This window comes from Lissotriton vulgaris, chromosome 4_1, assembly GCF_964263255.1.
Source record: "Lissotriton vulgaris chromosome 4_1, aLisVul1.2, whole genome shotgun sequence".
In the NCBI taxonomy this organism is placed as follows: Eukaryota; Metazoa; Chordata; class Amphibia; order Caudata; family Salamandridae; genus Lissotriton; species Lissotriton vulgaris.
This window is the reverse complement of record NC_141691.1, coordinates 1,422,074,383-1,422,095,711: the sequence shown is the minus strand read 5'-3', so window position 1 is coordinate 1,422,095,711 and position 21,329 is coordinate 1,422,074,383. Positions and strand designations below refer to the sequence as shown.

Genomic DNA, 21,329 nt, shown 5'->3' with positions numbered 1-21,329 from the left:
GAAGGAAGACCTCCCATTACTGAAAATTCTATGCTCCATGAAGCGCCTTGGGACCCTACGGGTAAGTAGTGCGCTATATCAATGCCTATACATACACATACATGACTATGGAAGTGCCTTCCCAGTGTGTTCTTGTGGTTGGAGTGTTTGCCATTTATTGCAGTATTATCCTTGTACCTGTGTTTGGTACTCTTTTGTAACATGCACACACCACTTTTCTCTTGTAACACACTGTTTGCTATCTCTCAAATTTTGTTTGCCTTTGATACTTGCACAAGTGCCACCATTGCCTATGTAACGTTTGTTCTTGTGCCTGAGTGTCTAGCATATATTGCAGTATTATACCTCTAATTGTACTTTGCTTTCTCTTGTAACCTGCACACTTGTTACTTTCTCCTCCTGTGCACTGTTTGCTACCTCATGTATTTTGTTTGCTCACAATGGTCACATTTACCTCATGTAACTTAACTTCTGCTTTTGTAATTTGTTCACGTATAATGTTCTCCTCATGTATCAGTTTTGTTCCTATTGTGAAGTGCTCCGAAGCCTTCGGGCAAAGTCTGCGCTATATAAAAACGCATAAATAAATAAATTCTGGGGACTTCAATTTAAACTTGCCATTGGCTGCCTGCATTTCAATTCCACCACCATTCTGTGTGTAATAGGTGATACAGTTGAGTTTGCAGAGTAAATCACATCCAAGTAAGTTTACAGAGCTCGAATCACGAATCACAAACTGATGTTGCTCTCTGATGTCTCCTGTTTTTACTGGTACAAGGCATTAATTTTTCTGGTATACTGTTTGTATTTGTAATGGCCATGACTTGTACTTCTTTTCCACAGAGAGTTATTTAGGGACCTCGACTGTTCTAACTATTGAACGAGTGGCTCCTGTGTCTATTAGGGAAGATACAGAATGTCCGTTAACGTCTCCGTCCACATGCAGTCCACACTGATCCACTTCCAGGACTGCACTAAATACGCACTCGTCCTCCCCCCTCATGCGCTGTCACTGGTTAGGTTGACACTTATGGAAGTCTCAAACATCATGGGAACCATACCTCCTTGTGATATCATCAGATTTTAGGTACACTGTAACTTGGTTGGAGATGGAGAATACCTCCCTGCATCTGTGCTAGGTTTAAGGTTTTTGACAATAACCGAGATTTAGAGATGTTCGGGGTGGTCATAGGAGGTCAAGGTATTGGGAGAAGGTCTCTGTGGCCTGCTGGCCTCATTCCTTGATATTCTGTCATAATTTGGTCTGGGTTGCAATGGCGTTCCCACTTCCAGTGCCCCACTCTGTTACAAATGTGACATGGGGGATCTTTATTTAGGGCACTCATACTGATCCCTGCCATATCACCTCGACCTATCCCCATTCCTGAAACATTCCAACTGTAGTTCAGAGAGACTGCTTGCATTGCCGTTCCAAAACTCGGGTCTAACCCACGTCTTTGAAATGGAACTTTAAGACCCTTAGCGACTCCTTTCTGTGATGTAGTTTGAATAACTTAATTTTATATTAATTATTTAATTTTCTTATTGAAAAACAGTTTTTTTCTTCTATGTTTATTGATTGGAAATTAGTTTTTTACAAGTTGATTTGTTCCCTACCATGGGGAATCTGCCCTGAAATGTCCATCTCCCTATAAGTAAAATTGCAGTAAGGGCACAAACCTTTCTATTTGTACTAATTGCATAATATTATTCTCACACTATTCCTAATGTATTACCATTTTAGATATATTTTGGCTTATTTGTGTAAAAGTGTATAAAACAATACTCCTGGAGTACTACTTTATGAATTTCAAAATGCCTTTTGAATTAAGAAATCCCCCTTAAGTCAAAATGTTTTGAATGCTTATATTGTTTGTCCTTTTTATCATAATAATGGACCTAAAGTCCTACAAAGTACATATTTCTTTCTGTTTAATGCTCCACAGCACAATAAAATGGATTAAATATGTCTCCGATCAAAGCGTCTTTGTCTGATTACTAAGTGCTGGTTATTAACCATTGAAATAAATTATGTTTATCTGTTTCTTTTTTAGATTGAAGGACGCTTGTCAGCTGGACATGGCCTGCTCATTGAATTGATCATCACATTTCAATTAGTCTTTACTATCTTTGCCAGTTGTGACTCTAAGCGAATGGATCTCACTGGATCAGTAGCCTTATCAATTGGATTTTCTGTGGCCATTGGTCATTTATTTGCTGTAAGTACAGATTGGTTTTTTTTCTGGTGACAAATTCACCTCCATGTGATCTTAACTGCCTGAAGATGAGAATATGAACTACAGCTCCTGATTGTTTTTTTAAAATATGCTTATTTAGTAAGTTAGCAAAGGCAGAAAAAGACATTGTTTGACACTATTCCGTAAGTAGAATCAGAAAGACCACATAGGGGAAAATATTTAATTAATGAGAATGGTCCAAGGCTGAGATATGTGAGTTCTATGGCTAAAGTAATTGGTTTGGAGGATATCTTTTCATCCTCATCCTGCCTTACCAAAGTGGATTTTTAAAGGTTGGGCATCTTTGTATGATCCATAGGTGGGCTTCTAGGGAGCAAGAGCAATTGAGAAAATCTCTCCTCTGGGACAGTTGAATTATACAAACTTCACCTCATCTTGAGTAATATTTGAGCTAGGCTGTGAGGCACTGAGAAAGGCCACTATCATCCAAGTTTTGTTTAGGAACTATAAGATCTTTACTTTGTTTTCTCCTCGGACAAGATTTTTCTACTGTGCAATCCCTTGAGTACTTTGTCTTCTTCTGCAAGTACTTTGCGCCACGAACTTGAAGGTTTTTAAAAGAGATTTCAACAATGGAAGCCTGCACTGTACTTTTTACCCATGTTGCCTAATATTCAATGGGACTTATTTACAAGCAAACACAAGGATATGATGGGCGGAGCGCTGTAACTTTTCAGAAACTTATCCCCAGTCACAAATCTGGGTTGAATCCATCATCATTCTTTAGCTCACTTTTGCACCTCAGATCAGACCCAGCTATATGCAAATCAGTCTTGACCCTGTGCCTCCGAGGAACAATCCAGCCCGAACTGCCAAGCCAAGTCTTCCCTGAAGCTGAAACAAGCATCCTGGGACCAGTTTCGGTCTAGCAGCCTTCATCAGCGAGGCTAGCTTGAATCCAGTGGCAAAGTGAGCAAGGGACCAACGTCTGGACTTACCCTTCCAACTTAGGGCGAACAAAGCAAACACAAGGAGATGATGGACGGAGCGCTGAAACTTTAAAGACACTCACCCCCAGTCACAGATCTGGGTTGAATCCATCATCATTCTTTAGCTGTTCGGGCTGAACTGTTCCCATGAGGCACAGGGTCAAGACTGATTTGCATATAGCTGGGTCTGAACTGAGGTCTGAACTGAGGTGGCAAAGTGAGCTAGTGATTCAGTGATTTAGCCAAGGCAGAAAAAACATTGCCTGACTCTGTTGTTTAGGTGTAAGCAGAAAAACTACATAGGTGAAAATGTTTAATGTATTTTTCTCATCAAAAGCAATTTATATAGACACATTTATTTATTTATTTTAAAACCTATGCAATTTAGTTATATATCTGTCTAGTTCGGGGTCTACAATTACACAGTGTGGGGTGCTGATGACTACAAGGAACAATGTAACATATATCAAAATAAATAAAGAGCTACAGAACATTATGCTCAGATCATCTAAATTCAAAAACGTATAAGAATGCATTATCAAACTTTTAAAAGTAAACAATATTGCAAGCAGAACTGAATATTAATCATTAGCCACAGTCAAAGATGATCTGGCTATTTGGAATACATTTTAGTGTAGGTAGTAGTTAAAATAAATAGATGGGTCAAAACATGTGTCTTTGAGAAAGTCTTGGCAGGGCAACGCTCTATGACAGAGTCAGAGTGTAAAGATGCTTAGCTCACTGGTAGTGGAGGTTGTTTCAGCTGAAGGAGTCACCTTCAAACATACAGTGCGATTAAGAGTTAGGCAAGCCGGTGAATGAAGTGACTAAGGTTCTAATGTTCTTGCCTCGGCCCGCATTCCAAATACAGAATTGACTGCGGGATCGGTTTTTACAAAACTACTGCAGCTCACATGCCAGGACAGGTTTCAACAGAAACATGGCAGCATGAGATACCTAGATAACAACACAAGAGCCACTGCTGAGAAATTCTTTTGACCAACAAGGCTTAGTACACATGGAAGTTTAGATTCAAGCATAAACAACCTGCTCAACTTTTTAGCAACATAAGAAATTTATTCTTTTTCAATATTTGTACTTGTTTGTAACACAATATTTTAGTGCATGGAAAAGACACAATTTTTATATACAATATATACAACAATATCGTGAAAAAACAAAATAAGCATTTACACACTTCAAACATACATGGCCTTTCAGTCATACATAACACATTCATACACAATGATCCAAACAACAAAGAAAATGAGTCCACGTATCGGTCATGGGTCAATTGAAGGAATCCCTTTTGATTATACAATTTTAAAGTCTTTTAAACAGTTCAAAACGAGAATCCACTTCTCTGGAAGATGGTGAAGGGACTTGTTTTAACACAAAGCGTGTAGACCAGATACGGGGATAGGATGGTCGACGCGTTTCGAACCCCTATGAATAGTGGGGTTCTCCTCAGGACCTATATTGGTTCTGTGAAAATAACAGAAAAGAGTGCTTAGGGCAGTGTTTTATTAAAATGAGAGGTAAGAGACATGTACCCCGTGTCGGACAACAGCCTACCTTAGCCATTGAACCAAACGTCAAAGGAATTCAAAGACGAAGAATCAAGAAGTTTCACAGTGAAGTGCACACAGGGGCTGTAACCAAAAGAAATAGACAAACGCGCTGAACTTAGTAACATAAACTTTCTCTCAATCGCTCTGTCTGATCTGGTGTGCGGCGGAGGGGGCTGTTACCTGCAGTTCCGCTGGCTGCTAGCTTGCCGTCGGTTCCATGCTTCTCCTTAATCTCGGGGGAAAGGGCTGCTTCGCCGCTGAAAAAGGAAACGGACAATGGCAGTCGGTATATTGGTTACATCGGGCTGGCGCTCAGAGTCGTAGCGGGAAACCGCGTTTAGCTTGACACATACCGGTGAAAAGAAAGGCATCCGTCCTTGTTTCTGGGGTGCGAGATGAATCACGTTTGCTAGTCGCTGAGACTTGCACTTCCTGGTTTAAAACCTCCCGAGTGTTTCTGGGACTTGTAGTTCAATTGTTGTTGGAAAGCCGGGAGCCGGCGGGATGAAGTGCCAGGGGGTGTGTCCACTGAAATCTTGTATTCACGCACTGGCCTGGGCAGTTCAGGTGTTAGATTTATAAATTTCCGAAATCTCATTCAAGCTTCGTAGTGCTGTATTAAATTTCATTATTAACAATGCCTCACGTTGGGCTACTTTCGCATCCAAGTCGCCTCCCCTTGGATCTTTTTCAATCTTGGAAAGCACTGTCCATTTTAAGTCAGTCTGCTCGTGTTTCATATTAGCCCAATGATTGACTAGTGGGGCATTTTCAACTCCTCTCCGAATTCGGGATTTGTGCTGCGTAATCCTACTCCTCACTTCTTGCGTGGTTTTTCCAATATAAACCAAAGGGCACGGGCAAACGATGGCGTACACCACATTTTTGGTTTTACAGTTCGTAAATGTATCATGCTTCCAATGAATATTTTCAAAAGTGAACACAGAGTCCTCAATAGTTTCATTGCAGCAAATACATGTTCCGCACTTATGGTGACCCTTGGTGGGAGGTAGTCCAAATAAGCTTTTCAATGTTGGTGCTTTTACCGTCGGGAGGGCAGCTCTTACGATGTGATTGGCTATGCTTTTTTCTTTTTTGTATGCAAACAGTGGGGGTGCAGACAAGTCTTCATGGAGGTCTTTCAATAAATGCCAGTTAGACAAGATCAATTTTTTATGTTGGTTTGCTGCTGGACAGAAAGTGGTGACACATACCATTCTTCTCAGGTCTTGTTTGACTTTCTTTTCGAGTAAGGTCTCTCTGGGAGTCCACCAGGCTCGTTTAAGGGAGTTCTTTAATAGTTTTTTAGGGTAGACTCTTTGCATGAGACGGTCTTTTAAGTGGCCAGCATGTTTGAAATATTCCTCTTTTCCTGAACAGTTTCGACGAATCCTAAGGAATTGTCCGTAGGGTAAGTTTTGTTTCAGATTGCGCGGGTGGTTACTGGTAAAGTGCAGCGCTTTATTTCTGTCAGATGGTTTTCGGAATAAAGTGGTACTTAATCCCTGTGCATGAGATTCTACTTTCACGTCCAGAAATGTAATGGATTCGTTGGATGCTGTGACTGAAAATTGGATGTCAACAGTTCTTGAGTTCAGCCACTCAACGAATTGGTTCAGTTCCTCATGGCTTCCTGTCCAGATTAGGAACACGTCATCTATATAACGCATATAGTTGGAAATGCGGTAACTGTGTGGATTGTCATTGTATATGAATTTCTCTTCGAACAGTCCCATGAACATTATAGCCAGCTCTGGAGCAAAGGGGCATCCCATCGCTACCCCCTTTATTTGGAAAAAGAACTCTGAATCGAAGGTAAAGAAATTCTTCTGCAGTGCAAAGCGAGCTAGATCAAGAATGAAATCTGTGGGGACTCTTACTGGTCTCTCCCGATTTTCCAAAAAGATAGTTAAGGTTTCCAGAGCTTGTTCTTGTGGGATTTGAGTGTACAGAGACACCACGTCAAGTGTGACTAGTAGTTGTTTCTTACTGTCAAAATTGATAGTAGCTAATCGGTTAAGAAACGCAGTGGTATCTCGCAAATGGGCTGGAATTGTGTCAATGAAGGGCTTCAAAAAGAAGTCGATATAGCCACTGGTTCGAAAAGTGACTCGCAGCCAGAGATTATTGGGCGGCCTGGCGGGTTGACCTCATCTTTGTGCATTTTTGGGAGCACATAGAACACCGGGGTTCTAGGGTTTTTATTTTGTAGAAAAGCTAGTTCTTTGGGCCTAACGAATCCTTGGTCAAAGCCTCTCTGAATCATTTCAAACATTTGATTTTTGATATCTAGAGTAGGGTCCTTGCCAATACGTCTATAGCAATTTTGGTCATTTAGTTGGCGGTGGACTTCATGTTTATATTTGTTGACGTCCCAGATCACAATAGCTCTGCCTTTATCGGCCTGCTTGACCACAATGGTGTCGTCATTTTTTATAGTCAAGAGGGCATCTTTCTCGGCTTTTACTAAATTATATTTGACAAAGGTTTTCTTTTTTTCTAAAGAGGATATTCCAGATAATACGGTACGTTCAAACGTGATGACTTCCTTAGGAATTTTTGGTCCTTTAGGACAGAATGTTGATTTCCTTTTTAGACCTGTAGCTTCCTCTTGTTGTTCTTCTTCTGATTCTTGAAAAAATGTTTTCAGGCGAATTTTACGACAAAATTCTAATGTCTCCAATTTCATCTTTACATAATCAGTGGGTCGTGACGGAACAAAATTAAGTCCTTTGGTAAGAATAGATGTTTCGGCTGATGTAAGAATCCTGTCAGAAAGGTTGAAAATAGGTGATTTGGTTAACTCTTGTAAAACGTCTGACGTGTTCTCATCTCCCATGGTTGGGTTAATCGAGTTCGGCCCGAGGTTTCTGTTGGCCTCATCATAAAGAAGGCGGTTGAACTTATTGCTTTTCTGAGTAACTGTGAAGTCCTTAAATTCCAGAATTTCCTTTTCAATTTTTTCCAAAAGCGTTTTCGAATCCAAGATAAGTTGGTTATTTTCAATCTCTCTCTGTAGAGTAGCTATTTCTTCCAATTCTTTAAGAGAAATCCTGTGTGCGGTCTCAATGGTTAGGACCATGAGGTCCCTGCTACACTTTGTTTCAATTCCACTAAAGCCCTTTTTGTAATCCGGGTCGTCAGTGAAGACGACATGGATATTTCGAATGACTAGTCCTGCTGGAATAGTTCCTGCACGGAGGTGCTGAAGTAAGAAATGGCCGTGAAGTTCGAAGTCGATAAAAAGAACTTCTCGTTGGAGTCCATCTATCCATACTTGAGCAAGGATTTTTACACGCGGTCGGATTCACGTCAATTCTTGCAGGATAATCAAGGAAGATCACGCCAAAGATTCGTTACTTTCTCCGATACAACTTCGTCATCCGGTAGTGAGCCTGACAACACTAACCGACTATTTCAAAACAGAACAGACAATCGATCGGGTCAATACCAACAACAACAACAAAATCAACCGCCTTTTTTAGGACGAGGCCAACAGAAACCTCGGGGCCGAACTCGATTAACCCAACCATGGGAGATGAGAACACGTCAGAAGTTTTACAAGAGTTAACCAAATCACCTATTTTCAACCTTTCTGACAGGATTCTTACATCAGCCGAAACATCTATTCTTACCAAAGGACTTAATTTTGTTCCGTCACGACCCACTGATTATGTAAAGATGAAATTGGAGACATTAGAATTTTGTCGTAAAATTCGCCTGAAAACATTTTTTCAAGAATCAGAAGAAGAACAACAAGAGGAAGCTACAGGTCTAAAAAGGAAATCGACATTCTGTCCTAAAGGACCAAAAATCCCTAAGGAAGTCATCACGTTTGAACGTACCGTATTATCTGGAATATCCTCTTTAGAAAAAAAGAAAACCTTTGTCAAATATAATTTAGCAAAAGCCGAGAAAGATTCCCTCTTGACTATAAAAAATGACGACACCATTGTGGTCAAGCAGGCCGATAAAGGCGGAGCTATTGTGATCTGGGACGTCAACAAATATAAACATGAAGTCCACCGCCAACTAAATGACCAAAATTGCTATAGACGTATTGGCAAGGACCCTACTCTAGATATCAAAAATCAAATGTTTGAAGTGATTCAGAGAGGCTTTGACCAAGGATTTGTTGGGCCCAAAGAACTAGCTTTTCTACAAAATAAAAACCCTAGAACCCCGGTGTTCTATGTGCTCCCAAAAATGCACAAAGATGAGGTCAACCCGCCAGGCCGCCCAATAATCTCTAGCTGCGAGTCACTTTTCGAACCAGTGGCTAAATATATCGACTTTTTTTTAAGCCCTTTATTGACACAATTCCAGCCCATTTGCGAGATACCACTGCGTTTCTTAACCGATTAGCTACTATCAACTTTGACAGTAAGAAACAACTACTAGTCACACTTGACGTGGTGTCTCTGTACACCCAAATCCCACAAGAACAAGCTCTGGAAACCTTAACTATCTTTTTGGAAAATCTGGAGAGACCAGTAAGAGTCCCCACAGATTTCATTCTTGATCTAGCTCGCCTTGCACTGCAGAAGAATTTCTTTACCTTCGATTCAGAGTTCTTTTCCCAAATAAAGGGGGTAGCGATGGGATGCCCCTTTGCCGCAGAGCTGGCTATAATGTTCATGGGACTGTTCGAAGAGAAATTCATAATCAATGACAATCCACACAGTTACCGCATTTCCAACTAAATGCGTTATATAGATGACGTGTTCCTAATCTGGACAGAAAGCCATGAGGAACTGAACCAATTCGTTGAGTGGCTGAACTCAAGAACTGTTGACATCCAATTTTCAGTCACAGCATCCAACGAATCCATTACATTTCTGGACGTGAAAGTAGAATCTCATGCACAGGGATTAAGTACCACTTTATTCCGAAAACCATCTGACAGAAATAAAGCGCTGCACTTTACCAGTAACCACCTGCGCAATCTGAAACAAAACTTACCCTACGGACAATTCCTTAGGATTCGTCGAAACTGTTCAGGAAAAGAGGAATATTTCAAACATGCTGGCCACTTAAAAGACCGTCTCATGCAAAGAGGCTACCCTAAAAAACTATTAAAGAACTCCCATAAACGAGCCTGGTGGACTCCCAGAGAGACCTTACTCGAAAAGAAAGTCAAACAAGACCTGAGAAGAATGGTATGTGTCACCACTTTCTGTCCAGCAGCAAACCAACATAAAAAATTGATCTTGTCTAACTGGCATTTATTGAAAGACCTCCATGAAGACTTGTCTGCACCCCCACTGTTTGCATACAAAAAAGAAAAAAGCATAGCCAATCACATCGTAAGAGCTGCCCTCCCGACGGTAAACGCACCAACATTGAAAAGCTTATTTTGACTACCTCCCACCAAGGGTCACCATAAGTGCGGAACATGTATTTGCTGCAATGAAACTATTGAGGACTCTGTGTTCACTTTTGAAAATATTCATTGGAAGCATGATACATTTACGAACTGTAAAACCAAAAATGTGGTGTACGCCATCGTTTGCCCGTGCCCTTTGGTTTATATTGGAAAAACCACGCAAGAAGTGAGGAGTAGGATTACGCAGCACAAATCCCGAATTCGGAGAGGAGTTGAAAATGCCCCACTAGTCAATCATTGGGCTAATATGAAACACGAGCAGACTGACTTAAAATGGACAGTGCTTTCCAAGATTGAAAAAGATCCAAGGGGAGGCGACTTGGATGCGAAACTAGCCCAACGTGAGGCATTGTTAATAATGAAATTTAATACAGCACTACGAAGCTTGAATGAGATTTCGGAAATTTATAAATCTAACACCTGAACTGCCCAGGCCAGTGCGTGAATACAAGATTTTAGTGGACACACCCCCTGGCACTTCATCCCGCCGGCTCCTGGCTTTCCAACAACAATTGAACTACAAGTCCCAGAAACACTCGGGAGGTTTTAAACCAGGAAGTGCAAGTCTCAGCGACTAGCAAACGTGAGTCATCTCGCACCCCAGAAACAAGGACGGATGCCTTTCTTTTCACCGGTATGTGTCAAGCTAAACGCGGTTTCCCGCTACGACTCTGAGCGCCAGCCCGATGTAACCAATATACCGACTGTCACTGTCCGTTTCCTTTTTCAGCGGCGAAGCAGCCCTTTCCCCCGGGATTAAGGAGAAGCATGGAACCGACGGCAAGCTAGCAGCCAGCGGAACTGCAGGTAACAGCCCCCTCCGCCGCACACCAGATCAGACAGAGCGATTGAGAGAAAGTTTATGTTACTAAGTTCAGCATGTTTGTCTATTTCTTTTGGTTACAGCCCCTGTGTGCACTTCACTGTGAAACTTCTTGATTCTTCGTCTTTGAATTCCTTTGACGTTTGGTTCAATGGCTAAGGTAGGCTGTTGTCTGACACGGGGTACATGTCTCTTACCTCTCATTTTTATTAAAACACCGCCCTAAGCACTCTTTTCTGTTATTTTTCACAGAACCAATATAGGTCCTGAGGAGAACCCCACTATTCATAGGGGTTCGAAACGCGTCGACCATCCTATCCCCGTATCTGGTCTACACGCTTTGTGTTAAAACAAGTCCCTTCACCATCTTCCAGAGAAGTGGATTCTCGTTTAGAACTGTTTAAAAGACTTTAAAATTGTATAATCAAAAGGGATTCCTTCAATTGACCCATGACCGATACGTGGACTCATTTTCTTTGTTGTTTGGATCATTGTGTATGAATGTGTTATGTATGACTGAAAGGCCATGTATGTTTGAAGTGTGTAAATGCTTATTTTGTTTTTTCACGATATTGTTGTATATATTGTATATAAAAATGGTGTCTTTTCCATGCACTAAAATATTGTGTTACAAACAAGTAAAAATATTGAAAAAGAATAAATTTCTTATGTTGCTAAAAAGTTGAGCAGGTTGTTTATGCTTGAATCTAAACTTCCATGTGTACTAAGCCTTGTTGGTGAAAAGAATTTCTCAGCAGTGGCTCTTGTGTTGTTATCTAGTTTCGGCTTGACTCAGCCTTGCTGAGTTATGAGTCAAGACACTAGTGTGTTTTTCTGAGCATGAGATACCAGTCATATATTCCACATTGAATCCTGTATGGTACCACAAAATGGATGGCAGTCACTTACAGGAAATATTGTCTGACATGGTGTAGAAATTCACTTTAATTAATGGATTTTTGATGGGTTGACACATTTTTAAAAATAACTTACCTTACCTTTTCAAACTTCTTTCTTAAGGACACATTAATAGGAAATCTTACTTTGAGGCAATTAAATTGTTCTAAATTAACTCTGTCTGCTCCCTAGTCTTCAACAATAGTTATTTCAATTATTAACTTCAAATTTATTTAGCCCTCTTAATACTATTAGTTTAGACACTGGATACAAATGAGTGAAGGTGTGTAGAACCTTGTGAGTAATAGAAAACATTTTTCTAGGGTGCTCTGGCTTTGAAGCGATGCTCTGAAGCCTTAAATCAGCAGAAGAAATACGTTGTTTTATCCTATTAGAAAGTGAGCTGGTAATATGAAATTTGCAGAAGAGAGTGACCAAAGTATATACTTGCTATCACAAGAGATTGAACTAGAGTTTTAAAGGTCTCTTTGGAAATGAGCTGATGAATCTGCGTAAGAAGTCTTAGAAAAGTAAATGCTTTTGGCCATTACGTTGATTTGTAGTTGTAAATTAAGGGCAAAATTAAGAGTTTGGTGGACAGGTTACTGCATCATAAATATGACTGTGTTATTAAAAGTATATTATATCCTATGGCACTTGTAATAAGGTGGACATGATATTTATCACATTTGTGACAGCATACCCATCCACCAAACTCTGAGTTTGGCCCTAAGTCTGTTATTTAGGGTGTAGTCTAAAGATTTAGCACTCTCTGTGATTGCAGGTTTACAGTCCATAACACTACAGGAGTAAAGTAAAATTGGATGGTAAGGTTGATTAGGAGGACAAGATTAGGAGAATCTCATTTTGTAAATGACTACATTAAAAGTAGCAAGGTGTAGAACGTCCTCTGGAGAGATCATCTGAAAATAGAATTGTGCATTTTCCACATATCAATGGAAAATGATTTCTGAACTCTTCAGCATGACAATAAAGGGTTTAAAAGATCAAATTATTTTTGCACTCTAGAGAGCAGAGATAAGGTCACTGTATCAAATTCTTCTAAAAGAACAAAAAGATCCAGGGGACAGAAGTTGCAGGAGTAATGAAAGCATAGTGCTCATTTATTACCTGGAGCCCGGCAGTTTTTGTGCTGCAGTCCTGTCTAACACATGACCGAAACCCATCAGGAAGATTCTTAACCGAAATGTGAATTGTAAGCTGCATTTCAAAACAACTCTCAAGGACTCTTGCCAAGAATAAAAGATCTGAGCTGGAATGAAAATTGTTTAGATATTCTGTGCCAGAAGATAATTTCTTCAGTCGAGGTGTGACTTGATCAATGTTTTGTCATTAAGGGAACACTCCTTCTGCCAAACAGAGGTTCACTAACATAGTCCAATGGGGCTTAGAAAGGAAAACTACACATTTAAAGAATCTCTACAACCCGGTCCTTGAAGTGATTAGAAGGCTAACTCTAGCTATAGTTGTTTTAATGTCATTTTCCTTAGAAGGGTTGACCTTAAGCTATTTCAAATTGGCTTTACATAAGCTGTAAAGTCCTTATAGGAGATGGCAGATGGTCCCTGTATATCTAAGAGCAGTTTTACGTGGTTTTTCGTTGTATTAAACAATCATGAAATTAATGTACATGGGATGCGTGTTATTCAGATGTTTCAGCATAAAGACTCTGTGAAATAGTAAATTACAATAAAAACGATAAGATAATAAGGAGAAGGTTACCCCTCAACCATCGACAATAAATGTACATGTAATGATAAAAGTAACTAAATTAACTAAACCTAACACATTATCAAATAGCATAAACTGCTTAGGATGGAAAATAATGAATATTATTTCTTAACATGCTTTGGCAATAATGTTGTTTTGTGGTCTTCCTATAAAACCAAATACTCACCACATATTCTCATTTGGAAGAAATTCTTTGGTAAATAACAAAATCACTTTGCACAGGTCCTTTTAACTGTTTTCATTTATTTATAATTATTAGACACAATGTAGACCCTGCTGATGGATTTTATAATGGAGCAGAATGGATGTCATTGAAGGAAGGGATCACAAAGCAAACAAAATGTCCAATTCCGCCCAAAAATAGTGAATTCACAAATTTGCAATACTGTCATTATTTCCATAGTTTCGTAGCTATAGGCTCTTCTTAAGGCATAGGATGTTTGAAAGCATGCTCAAAATAGGTAACTTTGCCTTCTAGATAATATAGAGTACGTTGCATGATCTCCAGCACAGAACAGGATAGTTTTGTAGTTATCTCCATATACTGCAGTGATATTTTCCATAGCATTTGTTGGATATTCACCGCCTGGGATGACGTTTTAAACAGTGCTGGAAGATAATGTATTATACAATGGGTTACTGTATATGGAAGTGTCAATTAGATAAAAGTCAAGTATTGACGATTGCTGTAGAAAGTGGATCTAGAATGGACTGATGATAAGTTGATAATACAATGCCAAATTTCTTTACATAGATCAATTACACTGGTGCCAGTATGAACCCAGCAAGATCTTTTGGGCCTGCTGTCATTAAGGGAAAATGGGATAACCACTGGGTAATTATTTCACTATTTCACTAGTACTACTATCTTTACCCACGACTATCAAGTTACCTATTTAGATTGTAATGAGTTCATGTATTTCAGTGTTCCTATTTTGTAATAAAGAATATGTTTTGTAAAGTAAGTCAACATATAGTCACATAGAGTCAAGTATTATGTTCTTTAAACATTGAAGATGAATACATCAAGTACTCTTTTTTTCCACATGTGTTTTTGTATTTTGCATCATTGCAGATTTACTGGATAGGACCAATCATTGGAGCCGTCATTGCAGGAGGTCTCTATGAATACGTCTACTGTCCTGATAATGAGCTTAAACAACGATTTAGGGAAGTGTTCAGCAAAGGAGGCCAACAGTCAAAGAGAAAATGCGATGAAGTGGAAGAGAACCGAGGGCAGGTGGAAACAGACGGATTGATTCTGAAACCTGGAATTATTCACATCACTGAAAAAACAAAAGGGAAAGATCCAAATGAAGTGCTGTCTTCTGTATGACTAGAGGAAAACACTGAAAACAGAAAAGGGTCACACAAAGCCTACATAGACTTAAGTTCCATGAGGGAGACAGACCTGGTATGAAATCCATCATCTAGACAGAGCACCTAATTTAAATAGAGAGGTGACGATTAAAAATGATTGGCGCCCTCTTGAAATTTCTTAATGAATCAGGTAGTCATAATAAGGCAAAAAGGGTAACCCAGCCTTTTATTGTTCTGAATTTTTATACATTTCCTAATAGTGCCCCATTAAAGTGCATGTAAAAGTTACAATTTTTTATATTAAAAGCAATTAATTGTGAGCCTTTAAAAAGCTATATCCTGTGTAAAGATAAAAAAACACAGATCGTAAGAGAATCTAAACATCACCCAGCTCCATACTGAAACCCTTCATTTTCAGATTTAGCCCCGAAGCAAGGTACAACTAGCAGCTGGATATTTTGAGATATTGACAAAATCACCTTCTTCTCAAAGATGCCATTAAATGTTTAGAACAATGGCATGCTATAGACCCAGTGCATCTAAACAACAGGTATATCTTAAAGATGTTCTAAAATCAAACATTCTGTGTACTCTAATTTGGCTTATGGCAATATAAATAAGTTGTTAAGAAGAAGAGGTAGACGATCTCAAGTGTGAATGGGTATAAGCATCCACTTAACCATGCAGTCGAAAACTGTGTTTACATTAAAAACCTTCACACTATCCAGCATGCTCTTCAGGCATTTATAAATGTAGGTTCAATACATGAGCAAACGTTACACATATGCAAAGTTGAACATCCACATTTAGCTTTAGGGGGTCTAATCAAAAGCTTTGATTATTCCCCAACTTAAAAAGAACAGTTTGATCAAGATGACTGACTCTGTTATTGCAGGAAAAAAGAGCAGTTCTCAGAACCACACACTCTTCCCCAGATATTGTGTTTGATTGAGCATCAAGCATGCTTTTAAGCACTACACAAAGGGATTTTATATCATGAGGCACATAGGAACAGTTTTCAAATAAATTCTGGAGAACATCTTGTAGCGCTTTGCAAGATATACTCAATATTCATTCACTGCGGACCTTCAGTTATTGGTCATTAGTGACTAACAGATTTCTGACTCATGATCAGAGGTTCTTTTCCATAATCGTCACCAGAAAGATGTGCTCATTGTTCTAGTCTGAGAGAATATTTTCTGTTTTCAGTGTATATTATCAACTTCTATAAAAAAAGGGTATGAGTAAAGATTCAGATGAATGAAAATATTTATTTTACTGTCCATGGACGGTGTTAGCGGATAACCAGGCAAATCCATTTTTTGGGGATCCTACTACTCATCCAGGGGCAGTAAAATGACCAGGAGATTGAGGTTGAATCATCCAAAAGTCCAGGGACCATTGTAAGATATCCTTTTTTCGAGCTTCCCCACCCACCCCAGTGGTACAACCTGTACCTTGCTATACCACAGCAGGATTCCTGTTTAAGTCAATCTGATTAATCTCCCATCAAGTAATCAGATTTAGTTCATGTTTTACACTATTCTTATTAGCTATTTATCTGTGGCAGTCGCAACATTCTTGTACTCCTATGCCACACTAAGGCATGAACAGGCAGGTTAATGGGTAGTGTTAAAGCTCAAATACCACTGTTATATTTCAGTTTGCCTGCTGAGTCCATCTTCGCAGCGATGTAAAACAAGAGTCATCCCATAAGAAAACGGAGGGGCATTTGACAACCTCCATTTTCCCAGAAGTTTTTTTTGCCTACAACAACTCAAGAACTCCAATTATTCAATGTCATAAATGGAAGGTTTTGTTACTATCACATGTCAAGTAATCAAAGTTTGGTTGCGATGTCTGTAGAGATTTTCAGCTGCATGTGCATGCATATTTCAAGGGTGCTTGTTTCTTGATGACTATTTTACTGTAACTTTGATTGTATTTTGTTTGCTGGCTGCTCTTCTTCTAGGGTGTCAGAGTTTCAAGCCATAACTGTGAAAGGAACAATGGTAACTTCCATTTGAAAAGCACTGTAATACACATTTAATTTAACTTTCTGAATTTGGCTTGAGCAAATATATTCACATATGGTCTGAACCTTCTGGGGTCGTGAACTTCATGTGGTCATGCAGTTATTTTGATTAGTGTATGTGGATGAACTATGGAACATGGTTGCATGCAGAAAACATTGGTTTAAAGACTTATCGCAATGTCCTGTCTGTTGCATGTGATGATGATAACAATAATGCTAATACTAATTAGCTTAATATATTGAAAGCAAAAAGGAAGAATAAATCAGCTCTGAATGAGTATGTTAGTACATAACATCAAAAGACATAATACACAAATATGATAAGATATTTATCAAAGCTAATTGAGTTTTTAATCATATTGGAATATGTAACAACAGTTTCTTCAGCAATATAATTCCATTGAAGATGATATTATACTGCACAGCCATCAAACTTCATGTGTGTTATTCCCAGGTTTAGTGGTATTCATCCAAAACGTTTTGTACACAGCATATGACAACAATGTATCATGGATTCCTTTTGACTATCAACCATCTAACAAGTACCACATATACTGAAATTAAACCTAATCCAATACCAAATTACAGTTAAAGACCTGGTTATTCAAACTGTAAACCATCTTTCTCTCACTTATATATTGAATGACTTCCACATCAAGAACATTATGCGATTGTGCAATTTTGAAATACACACATAATGCACCATAATAAATGATCATTTGTGTAGAGGTCCGTGGATCTTTTAAAATACTTTTCTATTCCTAGTTCTTTACAGTATTATAAACTGTTTACATAGCATCTCAATTAGGCTATATGTTTCCAATCCTTATCCATCTAGTCATAACTTTTACTATGCTCTTAATTGCATTTTTTCGTGATGTCAAAAACCTTTTATTTCAATGAGAGCTATCCTTATAGCATGCATTAGCCTCCTTTTCTAACATTACATCAGTTCTTCCTTCATTGTTCTATGTTACATCTGAGCACCCATTAACAAATTGTTGTTTCTTGGTCAGCATACTCAGACAGAACGGCCATCGAGGGAGGTGTTCTTGATTGGCTCCCTTCCTACTTGTCTAATTGGCTCCAAGTTATGAAAATAGTGAATTCTATTCCACTGTAAATTATGGGTCAACAAGTTGCTCCCAAGGCTCCATCCTTTCACCCACTGGGTTCAGTCTCGACATGGAACCTCTGAGGGCCATCCTTAAGAAGTTGAGTATCCTTTATCCCCAATACAATGGTGACACTCAGCTGTACCTAAAGACTTCCTCTATTAACAATGTCTCCATCCTCTCTAAAAAATTGAACTGAATTTCTTGTAATTTTACTTTCTATATTGTCACTATGCCAAGTCATTTTTTAAAACAGACTCAAACTCCAGACCAAATCCTTGTTCAGGTGTTCTCCCTTCAGCTCAGATCACCTTGGGTTATCAGGTAATGTATTTCTCAGTAGGATCAGAAGTCCTGTGTTCAAGCTCTCTTTTTCTTCAGGTTTGTTACTGCAACCCGCTTCTCACATGATTTCCCAGAGTCCAACTTGCCCTTCACAGGAAAGTGATGAATGTAGCTGCTCGATTTGTCTCTGAAAGCAGCAAGTTTGACAATATTACTCCAGTGCTTTGAGCATGCCAAAGGCTTATCATTGAAGGTAGATCTTACTTTATGATAGAGTGTATCATTCACAAAGCAACCCTGTGCTATGTGGCTGAAAATTCTTTGGTGAGGAGTCTCTCCTGTGAAAATACAACTTGCTGCTACTTGCGCTCCTAGCCTTCAACTGAAAAGAAACTATGCCCAAGTCTTTCGTCTTTTTTTGTCACTGACACCAGACTTTGGAACTCCTATCCTCCTACCCTGCTTACCATCTCCTGCCGACCTACACTCAAAAAGAAACTGAAAGTTCTCTTGTTTTAGTGGAATTTCCTTGGCATGGTCACATCTACCTCTACCAACCTCTACGTTAATGGTGCTTTGACTCGACCATCCTGCACCAATGTTCTTATTTTTGTCTGTCCCTCATTTTGGGGGCACACAGTCCTCTTGTTTCTACTTTATTTTCAGTAAGCAAATGTAATTGCTAGGGCCCCAGAAGGATAGAAATCATTGGCTATTGCTGCTTTAAACATTAAGAACTAAGGGTCTGATTTTGAGTTTGGCAGATGGTAACTCCGTCGCAAACTTGACTGATATACTGTCAACCTTATTACAAGTTTATTATATACTAACACTCTTGTAATAATGAGGACAGGATATCTTTCACATTTGTGATGGAGTGCCTTTGCAGCAAACTCTAAATCAGGCCCTGTATTTATAAATGACAATATTTTATCCATCCTGTTCACAAGGACAGGTTTGGTCATGTCTAAACAGATTCAACCCAGTCACCTGATGAAATGAAATCTAGGTACCATTTTCTATCTTCCTTCTTCGTTCTTGCTCTTTTCTCCACAGTGATCATCATTTGCCGCAGTTCCCTGCATCCGATTCTCTTTGTTTTTTCACTCTTCTTTTTTACACTATTTTTCTGCTAATCTCTGCACCAATTTCCCAATTTCTTCCAGTGATTCAGGACTCTGGAACACAGGGGCGGCTCATCCATGTGGACAGAGGAGCGTCGCCGCACTGCTTTCTCACAGTGCGAGAAGCAGAAACATAAAATGGTATTAAAAATAGCATTTTCTGTTTCTGTTTCTCGCACTGCAAGAAATTTGAAGGGTTTGGTTGGGACTCTGCTCGAGTGGCTTGCCCAATACTGCAGGGCCTGACTGTTTGGTGGGCCCCCTTGGCCGACCAAACCACTCTCCCTTTTCTCTGTGTAGGCTGCATGCTGCCTACATGGAGAAAATGGCCTCCCCCATAGATGCCTGTGAGGTCGGCATCCCTTCCAATTATTCAGAAAGGTAAACTTACACTTTTGTGAAAGTTTTTGATTGTTTGCTATTTGCTATTGTATTTCACTAATAGTATTGTTACAACTGTGGTGTATCCGCACATACAAATATAGGGCTGTTCCATCTTTTTATGTGCAGAGAATCCGCAGTCGGAAAGATACTACTAGTAAAATACCTTTGTGATTAGCAAACAATTGTAAACGTACACAAAAGTGTAGGTTTTCCTTTATGATTCAGTCCCGCGACTTTTTAAAATTATTAGCAAAATTATTGTAGAATATATTTTTGTCACAGAACATATTGCATAGGGGCAGCTCAGAGAAGAGAGAGTATAGCTGACAAGCCTGCTACTAGCCCAATTGTATGCATGTGTTAATGATACCTTTGTATGAAAATTTCGTGTGAAAATAACAACAGGTGTTATAACTTGTCTGCTGTACCTGTCCCACAGAAACAGAACTGAAAAACTGGTTACATGTTTTTTTTTTATATCTGCCATCTATTAAATTGTTAGCTTTGCTTTAAAGCACATACAGCCATTTAACATGTTTATACAATATTTATCTTTGTAAGTCGATAACTGTAAATAAGAACATTTAAAAAGCAATTATTTTCTTTGTGATTGATATATAATTATTTGTTAGGAGTGCTGATCTCTACTCAGAACCGAGTACTGAAGTAATGTGTTATTTCCGTTATATTCGGGCACTGTGGTTGCATGATCTTCTAGTGTTCACTTTAAATTATACACACTCTATTAGCTATACTCGTTTTTAAATGTTATAAACATTTCTGTACTTTAGAATGTTGCTCCTCACACTATAATGTATTTGTATTAAGTTTTATTAAAAGAGAACTGTTCATTACTTTTGCCAAAAATATTTTTTCTGGACTTATGTATAGTCAAGTGCTGTTGTAGTCTCTTTTGCAGATTAATAAAGTACATTTTGTATGTTTGTAGCAGTACGTCCGCCATTGAAAGTACTAACGGAAAAACAAGAATAGTAAGTTCAGGACCTCGAGACTATTCTTCGGAAGTTATTACATGAGGCTGGCCCTCTGTGGCTGCATTTACTGATAAATACAATGCATCACAACAGTCAACATTCAGAATGTCGTCCTGTGCCAGCTTGACAACAGGCAACCCTTTAAAGCTAAATAAAGTTGCACCAATAAGCTAGATTCTAGAAGATCCGATGAATACATTAAGCAGACATTGAGATTCAAATGCATTCTAAAAACAAGTACACCTATAGCGTCACTAGATATATTTAATAAACTGGCAGTATATAGTGGCTCAATTTAGGGAAGTCCTGGCAAAGGTCTGCACAGACATTACTTCTGCTCTAATTTAAGTAGCATCATCACAGGACTAGGTGAACGTGTTGTGAGGTCCATCGCTGTAGAAGTATGCTCATATATGTTTATAATGCATGGGAAACTGTAATCCCTGTATAAAAGC

The 21,329-nt window shown here is 39.0% G+C and overlaps 1 protein-coding gene across 4 annotated transcripts in view; it reads left to right on the top strand.

The window, feature by feature from the left end:
• LOC147724070 (aquaporin-4-like) overlaps nucleotides 1-20,733 on the top strand; it is a 212,821-nt gene extending 192,088 nt beyond the window's left edge. For all 4 annotated transcript variants that reach the window (XM_086965668.1, XM_086965669.1, XM_086965670.1 and 1 more), the window contains exons 3-5: nucleotides 2,055-2,219; nucleotides 14,371-14,451; nucleotides 14,692-20,733. In XM_086965668.1, the coding sequence (XP_086821794.1) occupies nucleotides 2,055-2,219; nucleotides 14,371-14,451; nucleotides 14,692-14,952 (507 nt within the window). In that variant the 3' untranslated portion in view covers nucleotides 14,953-20,733. The remainder of the gene's footprint in view (nucleotides 1-2,054; nucleotides 2,220-14,370; nucleotides 14,452-14,691) is intronic.
• Nucleotides 20,734-21,329: the final 596 nt, after the last annotated feature.